The sequence below is a fragment of the Lethenteron reissneri genome, chromosome 18 (genome assembly GCF_015708825.2).
Source record: "Lethenteron reissneri isolate LAM-NWPU_2019-01 chromosome 18, ASM1570882v1, whole genome shotgun sequence".
NCBI classification, from domain to species: Eukaryota; Metazoa; Chordata; class Hyperoartia; order Petromyzontiformes; family Petromyzontidae; genus Lethenteron; species Lethenteron reissneri.
The window spans coordinates 3076899-3093757 of NC_083796.1; the positions used below are offsets into that span (position 1 = coordinate 3076899).

General features: G+C 48.8%; 1 protein-coding gene across 1 annotated transcript; it reads left to right on the forward strand.

Annotated features, from left to right (window-relative positions):
• The first annotated feature begins 750 nt into the window (after window positions 1–750).
• Window positions 751–12881, forward strand: ABHD8 (abhydrolase domain containing 8). The gene is made up of 6 exons (XM_061553452.1): window positions 751–1184; window positions 4273–5410; window positions 5971–6282; window positions 8303–8473; window positions 8820–9036; window positions 10092–12881. The coding sequence occupies exons 2-6, from the start codon at window positions 4851–4853 to the stop codon at window positions 10512–10514; spliced, it is 1683 nt and encodes a 560-aa protein (XP_061409436.1). The 5' UTR covers window positions 751–1184; window positions 4273–4850; the 3' UTR covers window positions 10515–12881.
• Window positions 12882–16859: the final 3978 nt, after the last annotated feature.

The window sequence follows — 16859 nt, forward strand, 5'->3', positions numbered from 1 at the left end:
GGGTGTTAGTGGGGGGGGTGTTAGTGGGGGGGGGTGAGTGGGGGGGGGTGGTGGGGGGGGGGGGGTGTTATGGTGGGTGTTGGGGGGGTGGGGGTGTTAGTGGGGGGGGTTTAGTGGGGGGGGGTGGGTGGGGTGAGTGGGTGAGTGGGGTGAGTGGTGGGGGGGGGGGTGTAGTGGGGGGTGATGGGGGGGGGTGAGTGTGGGGGGGGTATGGTGGAGGTGATGTGGGAGGTGAGGGGGGGTGTGGTGGGGGGGGGTGGGGTGGTGGTGGGTGAGTGGGGTGGGATGGGGGGGGTGAGTGGGGGGGTAGTGGGGGTGGTGGGGGGTGTGGTGGGGGGTGGTGGGGGGTGAGGGTCGGGTGGGGGGTAGTGGGGGGTGAGTGGGGGGTCGTGAGTGGGGGGGGGGAGTAGGGGCCGGTGGTGAGTGGGGGGTGAGTGGGGGTTGTGAGTGGGGGGGGGTAGTGAGTGGGGGGGGGGTGGGGGGGGTAGGGGGGCGGTCGTGAGTGGGGGGTGAGTGGGGGGTCGTGAGTGGGGGGGGGGGGGAGTAGGGGGCGGTCGTGAGTGGGGGGTCGTGAGTGGGGGGGGGGTAGGGGGGCGGTCGTGAGTGGGGGGTCGTGAGTGGGGGGGGGTAGGGGGGCGGTGGTGAGTGGGGTTATTGGGGGGCTGAGTGGGGGGGGCTGAGGGGGGGGGATCTCAGCCCCCCCGGGGAGAGTGAAGCGACCTAGACGGGGGGGGGGGGGGATCACTTCTGCTGCTGCTGACCTTGAGAGGCAGCTGAGCCATTGCGCATTCACCGCCAGAGACAGCGAGAGAGAGAGACGGCTGCCTCGTCCCTCTCCTCCTCCTCCTCACCCTCCTCAAAGAAGACAGCAGCGACGACGGACAAACAAACACCACCACCACCACCATTATTTTCCATCTGCAACGGCACCACCACCACCACTGCACCACCATTATCATCGTCATCACCGAATCCTCAACAACACCGCATTCATCATCTCCAACAAAAAACATCGTCAACAAACAACTCCCGCTAAAAACATCGTCAACAAACAACTCCCGCTGCAACGACCATCATCATATTCAACATCACCACCATTGGCATCAACAATAACATCACCACCACCACCATCATCATCATCTACTACGACAACAGCAACAAGCCGTGCGACGCGACTGCGCGAGGTATAACATCGAATTTGCGACACCAGTAATGTATATAAACCTGCTGCGTGTTTTTTTAAATAATACGAATATGAATCTGCGATATGCGAGGTTGCATGGACCGTATATACTGCAGTGTAGACTGTATTGTTGACTGTATATCCTTACGCTGTGTATATACTGCGGAGCCATGCTGCTTGCCGATGGTGTTGATTTGGGACTAAATTTGGCCGTGATGGTGCTGTGTGCGGACAGTGGTGGTGGTGATGGTGGTGCACGTGGTGATGATGGTGCAGGTGATGATGGTGCAGGTGGTGGTAATGATGGTGCAGGTGGTGGTAATGATGGTGCAGGTGGGGGTGGTGATGGTGCAGGTGGTGATGGTGCAGGTGATGGTGCATGTGGTGGTGATGGTGGTGCACGTGGTGATGATGGTGCAGGTGATGATGGTGCAGGTGGTGGTAATGATGGTGCAGGTGGGGGTGATGATGGTGCAGGTGGTGATGGTGCAGGTGATGATGGTGCAGGTGGTGATGATGGTGCACGTGGTGATGGTGCAGGTGGGGGTGATGATGGTGCAGGTGATGATGGTGCAGGTGGGGGTGATGATGGTGCAGGTGATGATGGTGCAGGTGGTGGTAATGATGGTGCAGGTGATGGTGCATGTGGTGGTGATGGTGCAGGTGATGGTGCAGGTGGGGGTGATGATGGTGCAGGTGATGATGGTGCAGGTGATGATGGTGCAGGTGGTGGTGATGGTGGTGCACGTGGTGATGATGGTGCAGGTGATGATGGTGCAGGTGGTGGTAATGATGGTGCAGGTGATGGTGCATGTGGTGGTGATGGTGCAGGTGATGGTGCAGGTGGGGGTGATGATGGTGCAGGTGATGATGGTGCAGGTGGTGATGGTGCAGGTGGGGGTGATGATGGTGCAGGTGGTGATGGTGTAGGTGGGGGTGATGATGGTGCAGGTGATGATGGTGCAGGTGATGATGGTGCAGGTGGTGATGGTGCAGGTGATGATGGTGCAGGTGGTGATGATGGTGCACGTGGTGATGGTGCAGGTGGGGGTGATGATGGTGCAGGTGGGGGTGATGATGGTGCAGGTGATGGTGCAGGTGGTGGTGATGGTGCAGGTGGGGGTGATGATGGTGCAGGTGATCATGATGGTGCACGTGGTGATGATGGTGCACGTGGTGATGGTGCAGGTGGGGGTGATGATGGTGCAGGTGGTGATGATGGTGCACGTGGTGATGGTGCAGGTGGGGGTGATGATGGTGCAGGTGATGGTGCAGGTGGTGGTGATGGTGCAGGTGGGGGTGATGATGGTGCAGGTGATGATGATGGTGCACGTGGTGATGATGGTGCACGTGGTGATGGTGCAGGTGGGGGTGATGATGGTGCAGGTGGTGATGGTGCACGTGGTGATGATTGTGCAGGTGGTGGTGATGGTGCAGGTGGTGGTGCTGGTGCAGGTGGTGATGGTGGAAGTGATGATGGTACAGGGTGTAAGGGGACTCGGGTCGCATAATGCCTGTGTCAAGTGCAGTGCGTCGCATGTTATTGCGATTGTGGTGAAACACACCCAGCCTCGCCTCTAGGGCACTGGAGCCGCCAAAGAGATGGAGCGTTGAAATCCGCTCGTGTGTAGTCGGCGGATTAATTATGTCCTTGTAGAATCGTTAGGGATGCGATTGTCCAGCAGTCGACATGATAATGGAGGGTAATGTTAGCTGCGTTTTTAAAACCGCATGTTTTTGCACGTCTGCTGCATGCCCGGCGGTACAACGTAGGGACATTGTTTTTCCTTTATTCATCCATACAGTCTTCATCCGAGGCTCATTTACAGGAAGGTCCCCCCTCCACCCTTGTTATGAATGACCAATGCTTTGCAACGGCGTTACATATCTGGTATAATCAGTAAGTCGCGTGTGTGTGTGTGTGTACGGTACAATATACTGCCCAGTGTATTATACACAACGTTTTGTCATCTGCGTATTTTGCATTGAGAGTGTTCGCGTATGCATTGCAATAAGATCTTAACAATTTCTGATAATTGTATCATTGATAATGTCATCTTAACGTATGTTGCAGGCTTAGCCACATGCCACGATAATTACTAAATGCCATAATAATGCAGTTAATAGCATCATGATAATAACGGAGTGATTACATCTCGTGCATTGGAGACTGTATCCGTGTTATCCGATAGCTTTCTGGATCGTCACCAGCAATATTGCTCATTATATTAAGAGCAAAATTTGTGAATAAGCGTTGATAATGTGTCACAATGTCCCCCATCAATTGGTCAACGTGGATCGATTGGTAATTCATTGGTTCACATTGGTTTATCTGCCCATATTAATTGTTCGGCGATTATTGGTCCATATTAATTGGCGCACAGGAACTGACCCGCAGTGTGGGATGATTGATGGCAGTCGTTCGTTCAGGCACCGAGTTATTGTTGGTTTGATCGTGTTTGGCCAAGGGACCTGAACTGGGAACTCCCCCAACTTAATTGCGAATACGCTGATCTCTTAAATGTCACATGCGTGGCAATCGCAAGTGTGTGTGTGTATTCTACATCGTAAAAAAATCAGCCTTACCAACAATCTCGCACCTCCATCGGTTATGAACCACAACAATGGCTCTTACCCCTATCCAATCCCTGCAGTCTCCTGCCACCACTAGTTCATCTCATGCCACTTTCATCCATTGCATACCTCCAACATAAGAGATCTACTACAATGTACGACTTGTTTTTGTGTTGGTTTGTAATTGATCATCAGGCATGAGACACCCAACACGTTGGGCCATGATATGGCCAGTTAGATGGCAGTACAACAAGTAGGTTGAATTTTCAACCCTATATCTGAATCTATTCAGCATTAACCCCATATTTGCATAGTTGCTTTTCTGTGGGTACTCGGGGTACTTCTCGTGTGTAAAAATACTTTGTATGGAATTGGTCAAACATCCCAATACAGGGACCCAACCAGCCTTTGCTGGATAAATAACATTATTATCATTTATAGCAGTAATTTGGCCTGTGTATAATACATATATGTATTGTATTAACGGTGCTGTTTGTGCATCCCGATGTCTCCAGGTCACAACGTGATAAGGATCGTGTCATCAAGGGTTCCACCACACCTGAAACTACATCAGCTGACAGCGTGAATGGAAGGGCCGTAGCCAGGAGACGCACCTGAGCGCCACTCACGCGAGCGCCACTCACCTGTCCGTCCTCGCCTGTGCCACGCGCTGCCCATGGAGAGACGATTTAAATTATTCAGACAGCGTTGCGCGCAGCCCTTGAAGCGTTGCACTCTGCGAACGGTCGGCAATCGCAGAGCCACGAAAAGGCCAATGTTAAACATGTAAGCATCCTAAAGTTGTTTGCAAAGGTAGGCAATCAAAATGTAGACTTTATGCCAGTAGGAATTCCAGAGGAAGGTGAATTTACGCAAAACTTATAAAATTCTCAATCTGCTGGTCTCATCAATATGCCAAGAAAGTGCACCATTATTGCATTGGCCGCAATGTAATTTCTGCATTGTGTTTTATAACCTCATAACGTTCGGGACTGTTGCCTGCCATTGACACTCCGAGCCCGAAGTGCGCTAGCATAAAACACACGGACGAGGGACGGGAATTTCTCGGAAGGCTGCAGGCCACTGCAGCACCATGTTTTGCTGCAACCCGTGCTCCGCCACCGCCAACACGGTGGGGCCGGTGAGCGTTGCGCCGGGCTGCGGCGAATTCGAGCTGGTGGAGGTGCGGCCCGGCCGGGTGCTGCGAGTCCGCCACGCCGTGCCCGAGCGCCCGCCGGGATCCGAGACGTGCGAGGACCCAGCCGACCGCGCGCACTGCACGCTGCGCTGCCGCCGCCGCATCTGCGTCTACAAGAACGGGCAGATGTACATCGAGAACTCCGACGACGGCGAAGGCGAGGAGGTGGTGAGCAGCGGCGGCGGCTCTGGGAGCGGCGAGCCCTTGAGCGCCAAGGTGGGCGAACCGGGGCCTCCGGTGGCGACTGGCAATTCCGGCGGCGCCGAGAACCGATCTCCATTGCCAAGCCACAGCAGAAACAACAGCAACACCAGGCCCTCGGAATTTGGCCACGGCAAAGGGGCCTGCAGCATGCAGTCATCGGCAGCCAGCTTAGGCGGGGACCCCAGTAGCACCCAGCCTCCAACACCCGGCATCCCGGTTACCAACACCCAGCCACGACGGCCCCGGCGCAGGTGAGTCAATGAGTTGGTCAGTCCATACCTGGCTGGTCATATGGGCACCATGACACAGTCTACGATCATTTTCATCCAGGTGCCAAAGTTGTTAGTGACGGTTAAACCACCAACATTTCCAATTTTTTATGCTTTCCTCCTAAGGTTGAAAGCATTATGCATGACCGCCATCCGCTCGTGACAGCGGGGGACTCTGGAAGATGATTTACTGTGAACCAACCTGCGGCATAGAATTGTGTCGCTATATTAGAGCCTTATTCTATTGAAAACTGGCCAAGTTGTTTAAAGGGTTATCTAAAACTTGGAGACACAAAGCAAAGCAAAAGGACTATTTGCAAACATACAAACGCATTTTGCCCTGACAGCAGTTACCCAACGACTTCCATACTGCAAATTAAATTACTGCCAAAGACAAGCGCACATTCGATAGCATTACTAAATCCACGTGAATTGATTAACTGTCTTTACACCGTTATCGTGAAGCCTTGAACGAAATCCAAATGTCACATCGCAACCTCGATCTTTTTTTCGTGGAATTTCTTCCCCCGGTTCCGGCACAGGAGGAGGAAGCCCAAGAAGACGGTGCTGGTGGAGTGCGAGCGCGTCATCACGAGCTGCCGCGGCACCGACTCAGACGTGGTGCTCTTCTTCTTCCACGGTGTGGGCGGCTCGCTGGAGGTGTGGCGTGAGCAGCTGCGAGCGCTGTCGGCGCTGGGCTACGAGTGTGTGGCCCCCGACCTCCTGGGCCACGGCGGCAGCTCGGCACCCGATGCCGCCGCCGCGTATACGTTCGCCGCGCTCGCCGAGGACATGCGCTTCATCTTCCGCCGCTACGCCAAGCGGCGCAACGTCCTCGTGGGCCACTCGTATGGGTGAGAGACCCCGAACCTGGCATGTCGGCCAGCTAACCAGGTCATAGATATAGACCTAGCCATAACCATCACCTGAGTCATTTGCCAACCAGATAGGAACGAGTATTGTATATATTGGTATATTGTATATACCAATAACTTAAAGGAGTGAACTTGTAATCATGCACTGAATATTGAATGCAGTACAAACGATTGTGTACACACGTACAGGGACTCCTCTACTTACGAACATTCTACTTACGAACTTTCAGAGATATGAACAACCTGTCCGTATGTCCAGTTGACCGTTCGGACTGAGAGTCGTAAGTTCAACCACCGCGCAATAGATTGCGGTGGTGGCATCTACATCTGCAGAACATAAGGAACCAGTGGCATCTATATTGACAGGAGATTATACAACTTTTAAAGCAATTCCCCGTGTTTAATGTACATGTGGTTCACCATGTTTGGAATCGAGATTAGTAAAGTTGGACTTATGAACAAATCGACTCACGAACAGACCTCCGGAACCTAACTCGTTCATAATTAGAGGATTCACTGTAAGTTTAACTTCTTTCACACCGTACGTAGCCAACCGTGCTAATCAGAGGTGTGGGGGAAGGACAACAGACTAAGCACAAAAAGCAGTTCAAATGAAATTAGTTTCAAATCTAGATTTAAAAGTGCATAGTCTAGTGGTATTGGCCCTAACCCTAATCTAGCTAGCCAACCCTGGCGGTGATGTTGCACCTTATAATCTATGTCTTGTGCTGCCGATGTTTCTGTCCCTGAGTATCTTGGCTAACACAATGACCTCCAGTGAAGGTCAACACCACTTGCCAAATCCTCTCCTTAGATTTTCTGCCTAATTAGCCAAGCGAGCACCACGCTTCTACTGTCTTGTTCATTTAATCGATCGGGAAGACCTTCACTTGTCCGGACACTGAAGGTATGTTGTTGTTGCTTGGGTAGGTTTTATCTCAGTTCGAAATTGTATTGGTGTTCAGGCTTTTGTTTGCGATAAAATAACCTTATTAGAACATACCTGACCAAATAAATGAAGATTATAGTTAGTCCTCACGCAGTTCTGTCCTTTTAGACAGACAAAATTAAAGTGCACGGGAGCGGGAAGGCAGCCTTTGTGTCTGCTTTATACCACAGTGTTGTTTAGGGTTTTTTTTTTCTCCCCACTCCACAATATTGGACAAGCCGAGTGGGTCGGGCTTGTCCAATACGGTTAACCGCTTTATTGACACCCGGTGTTCCGTGACATGCGCATGCAGGCTTCTGCTACAGGTCATGTAAAATGCGAGCCTTTTATTCGCTTTGCTTAACAATGTTGAGAGAGAGAAAAAAAACCATGTGCATCAGATCTTAATGGAGAGCTCTGATTTTGTCACTGTAGCCAAAGATGCAATTTCACAGATAATATGGATACATGACCACATCAGAAAGGGCTGTTGCAGTCTAGAAGTAACTGGTAACAGGAATTTCCTACCTTCTGTTGGATTTAGCATAAAATTGGCATTAAAAAGATACGTGGGATATTGAGTTCTAAAAAAACTGTGTACTCCGAAGATTCAGCTCCCATAACAATTGCCTGAAACGAATTTTAATATAAGTTCAAAAACAAAAGAATACAGGTTTTCCTTCCAATAATCTGGGTCCTAAAACCAAAAAAATAATATTTGTTTTTGTCAATCCACTTCCATATAAAGGCCTCCACACGCGATACGGGTCGTGGGGGTTATTTGACCATACTTCACCACGCTGGTCGTTATGGGTTTGTGAACACAGGAAGCATACACAGGAGTGTAGAAGTACAGTGTAATAACGTTTTTTATGCCGTATTTACCACAACCACTCTCTACTATTTACGTACAGTATTAAAATCTGTTTCATTTATTTGTTTGTTTCATTTAAAACCAAAAGCTGGACGAGGCCATGAGGCCATGGTGGAGAGACGGCACCTGAATGTCACGCTAAGGCCAGCAATTAATTCCTGTCGCCATTGCTGTTGTTGTTGTCGTTCCGTTCCCAGCGTGTCGTTCTGCACCTTCCTGGCTCACGAGTACCCGGAGCAGGTGTGCAAAGTGGTGCTGATAAACGGCGGTGGCCCGACGCCCTTGGAGCCCAGCGTGTGCTCCGTGTTCAACCTGCCCTCCTGCGTGCTGCACTGCATCTCGCCCTGCCTGGCGTGGGCCTTCCTCAAGTGAGCGCCGTCCTTGGCTTTGGGTGCCGCTTCACCTTGTTATTGTGGAGTCCCACGAGGTCATAGTCCTAGGCCTCCGGTTGCTTCATCCCGGTCTCAATTCTTACAATTCAGGGTCATGATTCCATTCAAGAATAGTTTTTTTCCAGATATTTCTGCGATTGTAGAGGCCTCAAGTTGCATCAGAGGTCATGCTAACCCATTACATACATTGTGATATAATCGATTGTTTACACACATACATTCCGGTGCACGTATCACAAGCATGTGAATGGAATGTTGTTGATTTTAATCGATGCACCGCTGTTCGACGCATTATTTTTGTTTTTTTTAAACGTTTGCGCAGGGCCGGGTTTGCACGTCAGGGCACCAAGGAGAAGCAACTGCTGCGGGATGGAAACGCGTTCAGCGTGCCGCCCTTGGTGCTGCGCGCCACCATGAGCGGGCAGTACTGGCCCGAGGGCGACGAGCTGTACCATGCGGCACTCACCGTGCCCACGCTCATCGTGCACGGTTTGCATGACCGCTTCGTACCAATCGAAGAGGACCAGCGCATGGCCGAGGTAAGTGGGGTGTGTGGGCCCAAGCAGGGCACACGCACGGAACAAGCGGACCACTCGGTCGGAAATCGAGTCATCGGTGCACAAACGGGGACCTATGAGTGACCATAAAGTTAGCACACCGGTGGGAAGAAGAGAATCACAGGTGGCATAAAAGCATTATGGGTAGGTGAAAAGTGAGGACACAGATGGACAGGAAGCGGAGGCGTAGAAAAGGCTGGGACGTCTGGCTGCGAAGAAGGCAAAGATTTAATTATTTGCACCTGGGCCCATGCCAACCATGTCTTGCTACTAATGGGAAGAGAATCGTGGGTGGGAAGAAAAAGTTATGGAGACATAGGTCGCTAGAAAGAGAGCTTCCTTAGTGGTCAGAAAAGTAACCATGGGTGAGTATAATGAGAGTTATGGAGCCATAGGCAGGGCTACCAGAACAGTCTTTCAAGTGTGCCTGTGTACCTTATATTTCCAGATTCTCACACGATAGTCTTTTTTTTTTCAAAATAATGAAACAAACATCTTTTAAGCAGGCAAGAGCCCGATGGGATGAAATGTATATCCTTTAAAGGAGATGGCAAATAGCAAACATGTTAGTGAGATTAGAAAGGCATTATTCAAAGTAGGCATCATATTCAGGTATGTTACCGTGGAAAAGGGTATAGTTCAAAAGCGCTCACATTTACAGTGCTCAATTGGTGAATCCAACAGCTGCCAATTAAACACTCAATGGAGAGGAATCGTTTTTAAATGTTAACAGCAGAGGTGGGACAAAGTCATTGTTATGCAAGTCCAAGTCGAGTCTGAAGTCATCAAATTCATGACTCGAGTCTGACTCGAGTCCAAGTCACATGACTCGAGTCCACACCTCAGAGGTGGGACAAAGTCATTGTTATGCAAGTCCAAGTCGAGTCTGAAGTCATCAAATTCATGACTCGAGTCTGACTCGAGTCCAAGTCACATGACTCGAGTCCACACCTCTGGTTAACAGCAATGCAATGCTGTTCCATGCACGAGGAGAATCATGTCCCGAGCTCACACTCTCTCTCTTTGCTCATATCCAGATCCTGCTGATTGCCTTTCTCAAGGCGGTGGAGGACGGGAGTCACATGGTCATGTTGGAATGCCCCGAGGCGGTCAACACACTCCTGCAGGACTTCTTGCTCTGGGAGTACCGCCCACCGCCCAGCAGCCAACCCGACGCAACCGCCACAACTCCACGGCAGGAGGACGCCTGCGAACAGCTCGGGACGACCGCGCCCAACCACGAGGCGCCCAGCGTCGGTGCAAACGTGGAGCATCTCTCCGTGCCGACGGGCGCCGTTGGCGGAAACCCGGAGTGCGTGCGCGAAGGCGCTGTGAATGGCGAACTCGTAATGTGCAAAGCGGACGATCGTGATCGCGCCAAAGCCAGAGGTCAGGTCTCTCCCAGGGTAGAAAAACTAGCACGCAAGGAAAAGGTGGTGAACCGTGAGGGTGTGAAGTGAGACGGTCGATGCCAGCGATGGTCATCCTTGTTTGTTATGGAGGTGCGAGCACTGTCGATTGACACAGTCCCGTGTATTATAAGCGGCGGAAGTGTCGTATGTACCGGCGAGGCTTGAGTAAGGAGATTCGTTGTAAGTGCTAAGCCTGAACAGATTGGTGGCAGGTAATGCTATTAACACTGGATATGTGTAAGTATGACCTTGCACAGACACTAGAATGTGTGCGTTTGGAGTACATTACTCTATAAGGGTCAGTGGAGTTCCACGTTCTCGAAAGAGCCTGGAGACCTGAGGTTGCAGGATTGAAAACATCCCAGCAGACCTCCTGGGAAGGTGACATGTTCATCGTAAGCCACCGCATTAGTCCTTGCAGCATTTTCGGGCGCAAATGTCATTGATGTGCTAACAGATGTCATCTGATGATATAATGTGTAACTCATTGTTTGAGTATTAGTTACGGCTAAAGAAAATAATCACAACGTATTGAAAATGTGGCACAGGATAATAAGTCATGTTTTAAACTATATACTGAAGTAGTTAATCACATTGTAGTTTAATACGAGAGAGGCGCGGTATCTCCACCAGGGAGAGTGCGTGGGTGTGGTGTTTGCAGAGAGTGAAGTTTGAAGACACGGGAGGATCTTGTACTGAGACAGCATCTTTACCTTGGAGGACTGGAGTTGTCTCTTAAAATGTAAAACCACCACCTGGCATAATCCAGCTATGAAGGAGGCTCTTCTCTTTCACTTGCCTGGTGCAGTTTGTGGGAGTTTGTTTCCAGGGTCCGTGCAATTTGAGTGCTATCTAGGATGCCTTATTGGATTATATATAAAGATTTTTGTCTACCAGCTGGGAAGCCTGAGACAATGCATGCATTACCCTGTCCTAGTTTAGGCAAGATGCTCTTAGCAGCATTGCCTCCCGCTAACACTTGAGTGTGTATATTTAGCTCTGTTCCCTCCAGGAGAGTGGGATGATTCATGCGATCATATGCTCATCGGATGTTAAACCCTACGCCCGTGACATCTGACTCTATTTCACATCGGATCGAATATTTTTTTCGCTAACTCTGACCCGTGGCGTATGCCACAGGTGCGCCGAAACCTTTACCGTGTCACGTATACACCTGCATGGACACAGCTTAACTTCGTAGGTCTGCGATAACATGTACAGATACTGCATTTTCTTTTTCATCAGCATTGTTTTTTAAATAACAAAAACATCTTTCATGCTTGTGAAGTTCAGCCCTCATTATTTAATACTAAATAATATTACCAAAAATATGGTGCAGTACTGTGTTTATATTAAAGGTTTAATTGGACATTGCTTACAGTATTCATATATTTATATAAAAAAAACATTGCAAGTGTTTGAATGTGTTTTAATATTTGACCCATTTTCTGCGTAGACCATGTGGTTATATTTGGGCAACGTTTTATACTGATTATTCAAATTATATTCGGGTATTGTGTACGTACTTGCATACATACGACATTGTACTTTCAACATTCTGACAGTTTTGCTTACATTTTCATCAGCAAATGCAAATTCACACCTTAGATTACTGTCTATACTGTAGTATTTAATGCACTCTACTGATGCTACAGATGTCATGCCAATATAGTATAACATTGGTGTCAAGCGCTTTAAAATAATAAAATGTTTACATGCACATGAACCATTGGCATTGCCATTGAACATTTTAGAGCTTGTGCATAGGACAATTGGGAGTTTTAAAGACGATATTGCTCTTTGCCATAACTGCCAAGTATTTACAAAAAATATATACTGTACTTATGATCAATGCAATTACGTTGCCATGTAGCCAGAACGACAGTATTTTTGTTAATAGCACCTGCTTCAAAGCAGACTCGCTGTACTGATGTTTTTTTTTTTAAATGTGAGTATATGGGGGTTGTTTGTTAATAGAAATTATATTGGAGCAACTGCTGCAATAGGTCGAAATGGATGAGTGAAATTAACCTTCATTGTCTGAAATATGCCTTGGGCTAATGTCGGAGATCAACGTGGATACGTTTCTTTCCTCCATTGGTCATTCTGATCAATTCATAGTTGTAGATTACATGCAGATATAACGTTCAAGGCTCTGGACTGTCTTTGGAACGTGCGACTGTACACTTTGTTGTACATTTAATTCAAACATTGCAAACTTGTTTAATTCCTCTCGCATCAATCAACAGTGGAGATAATTTTAACAACAGACATGATGTATAATTGCAGTTTTGTGAATTAACGCTGGTGTAGACGAAACACTGACACGTGATCATTATTTACGCTGGAGGTGTTGAACAATGTCTTCAAAATACGTTGAGCGAAAATAAAGGTGTTGAGTGTTGGTTTCTCCCATGTGTGTCCTTTGGGCCACGAGTGGGAAATCACTTGGCCCATCCCTGATGTTTGTTCCATCTAAATTTTCAGCTCATTTAAGGCATTGATTACTTGATTGGAGGATGACGAAAGTAGGCCAATAATACAGCACTCGGCTTTTTAATACAATCTCAGTATGGGTGGTGGTAAAGTGCCTTTTATTTTATGTTAATAAATAACGCTTAATGATTTTGCCATTTATTTTAATACCAACAAATTGACTTTTTTTCAAATTATTATTTCATGCGGCAAAGTGAAATTAGCAAAGTTATATGTTTATCGAGTTAATTTAGCCATTCCGTATCCTCAAGAGCAGTGTTCTTCATTCCAAGGCCCGTGGCCCACTGGTGACCCCTGGTGGCCTTTAGTGCAGTTCCTGACGTGCGAGCCGCGACAGTACACAAATGTGAAAACCCAATGGTTTAAAATGTGTGGCGGTCCTCGCCCCCCCTCCCCGACAATTAGTGAACACTGATCTAGAGGCGTTTCTCAACATTTTTTGGCCCGCGGACAAGCCAGCCCCCCAACCCTGGTGGCAAAACACATTCGCTTCTCTCTAAATAACCAGTAACACAATTGTTAATATTACCGGAACATAACATTTTTTTAATGCAGCTTTAAGGTTTATTTTGTTAGGTGGGGGCGTTTAATCGGGGTAGTTTACCTAACTTCATTTTTATTAAAAAATAAAATAAAATATTAATGTCCGAAACAAAGGTTAGAAACATTGTCATCCGAATCAAACTATTAAGTTTCCAGCAGAGTCACCGTGGAAGTCCTATAGAGCAGCGGTCCCCAACCTTTTTGGCACCAGGGACCAGTTTCGTGGAAGACAAATTTTCCCCCTTTTCAAAGAAGCTCTCCAGCGACGTTTGTTTTTTACTCATTTTGGCTAGGGGTTAGCTTGTGGGCTCACCAAAACTGTGACTGAGACAAGTGCAAGTTCATTTATTAGGTAGAGCCCTGTGAGCCATTCGGCTCTTGAATCGGGTGCAACCGCAACAAACAAACAACAAAAACATGAACAAGAAAACATCTTAAAGTGACTATGTGCAAACAGAAAAATGCAGGAAAAATCTAAACACAGATCATACTTTGCAGCGATCATCCGGAGCGAAACATTGTATTCTAGGCCACTGAATTGCAGTGGCAGTTAAGGGTGTACAACTCCTCTCGAGCAATTTTGAGTGAAGATCTCATAGATAGTGATTCAAGTTGCAGTTTATTGGCAATAGCATTCCAGACCCTGGGGGCATTAATAGCAAAGGCCATTCCTCCAGTATTTGTACGGCAATAGGGAATGTGAAGCTGGTAAATGAGCGAAGACCTTAGGTCAAATTTGTTCTTTGAAACAGAGAGGAGATCCAGCAGGTAATCTGCGGATTTTTTTGTAAGTACATCATGAATAAATAAGATCTGATGCACAACCCGTCGCAGTGCGGGAAAGAGGCGCGGAGGGAAGTGGTCAATAATAAAATCGTGGGGGCGGGCCACGTGCGGACTCACCGCTCTCACCTCCTGCTGCTGCTGCGTGGTCCGGGTCCTAACAGGCCACGGACCGGTACCGGTCGGGGGTTGGGGGCCCCTGATGTAGAGGACCGTCGCCTCCCACTGGTGATGCGGGGGACTGCACATTGATAACCTCTGGGCTCGAGGTTTCGTGGAGGTTGTGATGTCGCCCGTAAATCGGCGGGGTAGGGGGGCAGTGTTGGATCACGTTATCCAGGGTCTGGCTCTCACATTGCGGACTGCTCTTCATCTAAAACGAAACTAAACAATTTTTATTTTATTTTACCAGGTAAGACTTACTGAGCTACAGACTTCTTTTTTTCTGAAGCGACCAGGCCATAAATGATGGCTCAACGAAGTGGCTTATGTGAACATTTATAGTAGCCAAATACTTACATAATATAAGGTTTTTTTGGGTTAGATCGCGTAAATATATTTACGAGGGCCGCCACATTTAAAATATATCTAGCCCAAAAAACAATATTGGTCGTGAAAGCCTACGTGTTAAAACTAGCCAAATACTCAAAAAACACAAGTTCTAAATGTGGAGGGGAAAACTGGACTCGGAGAAAAATCCACGCGACCATGGGTCGGGATCGAACCCACGTCCTCCTGCATACGAGCCAAGGAATTTAACATCTCGCCACCGTGGCGCCCTCCATAATTTTGCCATTGATGGAGGTGGTTGCATCTGCCACGCCCTGTTAAAATATATGTGTAGATCATGTTTCGTGTAAATAGATGATTGGAGATACGTTCTCATTAAACTATAAAGCGACCTTTTAAATTGAGTAGTCCAAAAACCGATATGGGTTCATTAGAATAGTTTTTATTTTTAAATCAAAACGTTTACAGTACACTTTAAATGTGTTGCATTTCATCTATGATAGCATTTTAGCCAGAAGGTACAAACAGGAAAAATGAAACAACGAAACGGATCCCAGGCAGTCTAACACATTCCTCCTGCGGAGGGAGCTGGTAGGAACGTTGGGTTGCTCGGTCAATGGCCAGGGTCAACGGCGGCGTGGTGTATTCCGCAAATATGCCCGACTGTGAGGGCGGACACAAGCCGGCGTGAGTAGGTTAAACGTTGAGTTTTATAAGGGCACCACGGGGTGACCAGCCCCTCCCCTCCTCACCCAGCCCCACCCCTCCCACCCAGCCTTTCCCCACCCAGCCCCTCCCCATCCAGCCCCAACCTCCCCACCCAGCCCCTCCCCACCCAGCCCCACCCTCCCCACCCAGCCCCTCCCCACCCTCCCCACCCAGCCCCAACCTCCCCACCCAGCCCCTCCCCACCCTCCCCACCCAGCCCCACCCTCTCCACCCAGCCCCACCCAGCCCCTCCCCACCCTTCCTCCCCACCCAGCCCCACCCTCCCCCACCCTCCCCACCCAGCCCCACCCAGCCCCTCCCTTCCCACCCAGCCCTCCCCTCCCTGCACGACGGACACAATAATCCCCTGTGGGCTGGTGTAACCAGGAGGTTCCTACCAGTATTAACGAGGTAATACCAAGCAAACGAACCTCCAAACGAGACAGCCGGCAGTGGCACACCATTACAAACGAGAGGGTAGAAATGAGACGGGAGAATACAGAGGGAACAAGGCAGTGTAGACACAAACCTGTCAACCCCTTATCAGTGCCCCTACCTCATCACAGACCGGTTCAGACCTTATTGGTCACCACGCGGCTCTTATACATCTCCTACAAAGTCCCATCAACACAAGGGAGAAACTCAAACACAGACACATTTATTTTTTGCCCGTATTGTGTCCTCTGTTGTTACAATGCCTGGAACACCCATGGGCACATATCAGCTTTGCTCACTGATCGCTTGCATACCGGTCAACCCCTTATCAGTGCCCTACCTTATTACAGACCAGTTCAAACCTTATTGGTCACCCCGTGCCCCTTATACATCTCAACGTTCATCCTACAAAGTCCCATCGCAAGAGAGAAACTCAAACACATAGACACATTTGTTTTTGCCTGTATTGAAACGGCTGTACGGCCGTATGGACCTGAAAACACAATTCCCCTGTACAAGAATAGGGGATTATAAACCTTATGGGGTTGACAGCGATGTAGAGGAGACACACAGTCCAACTGAGAAAGACCACCGGGCTAGGCTCACGCCATGGATGACACAAACCCAGAAAACAAAATAATTGAGCTGTTGGATCAACGTTGAGCCGACGTTGGTTCAACGATTCCAACCACATGCCCAATGTTGGTTCAACATTGGGGATGTTGTCTTTTTCTTTCCCTCTCCCCCCACAAAATATGTCATTAAATATCGACACAGAATCGTTAAGAATTGACGGATCGTTGGGTGCGGTGGTGCTGAAGCAATGTAAAACAAATCTCTCTCTCGCTCTCGAATCCTAAACGCGACGTGACGCAGCACAATAAAGGGGCAGAGATTTTTTTTTTGGTTCTAAACAAA

What these genes read in the sequence shown, in the direction of transcription:
- ABHD8 (XM_061553452.1), top strand. Translation starts at nt 4,851, where the DNA reads ATGTTTTGCTGCAACCCGTGCTCCGCCACCGCCAACACGGTGGGGCCG. An exon ending in CCACGACGGCCCCGGCGCAG is followed by an intron (nt 5,411 to 5,970) that starts GTGAGTCAATGA and finishes GTTCCGGCACAG; the next exon opens with GAGGAGGAAGCCCAAGAAGA. An exon ending in CTGGCGTGGGCCTTCCTCAA is followed by an intron (nt 8,474 to 8,819) that starts GTGAGCGCCGTC and finishes ACGTTTGCGCAG; the next exon opens with GGCCGGGTTTGCACGTCAGG.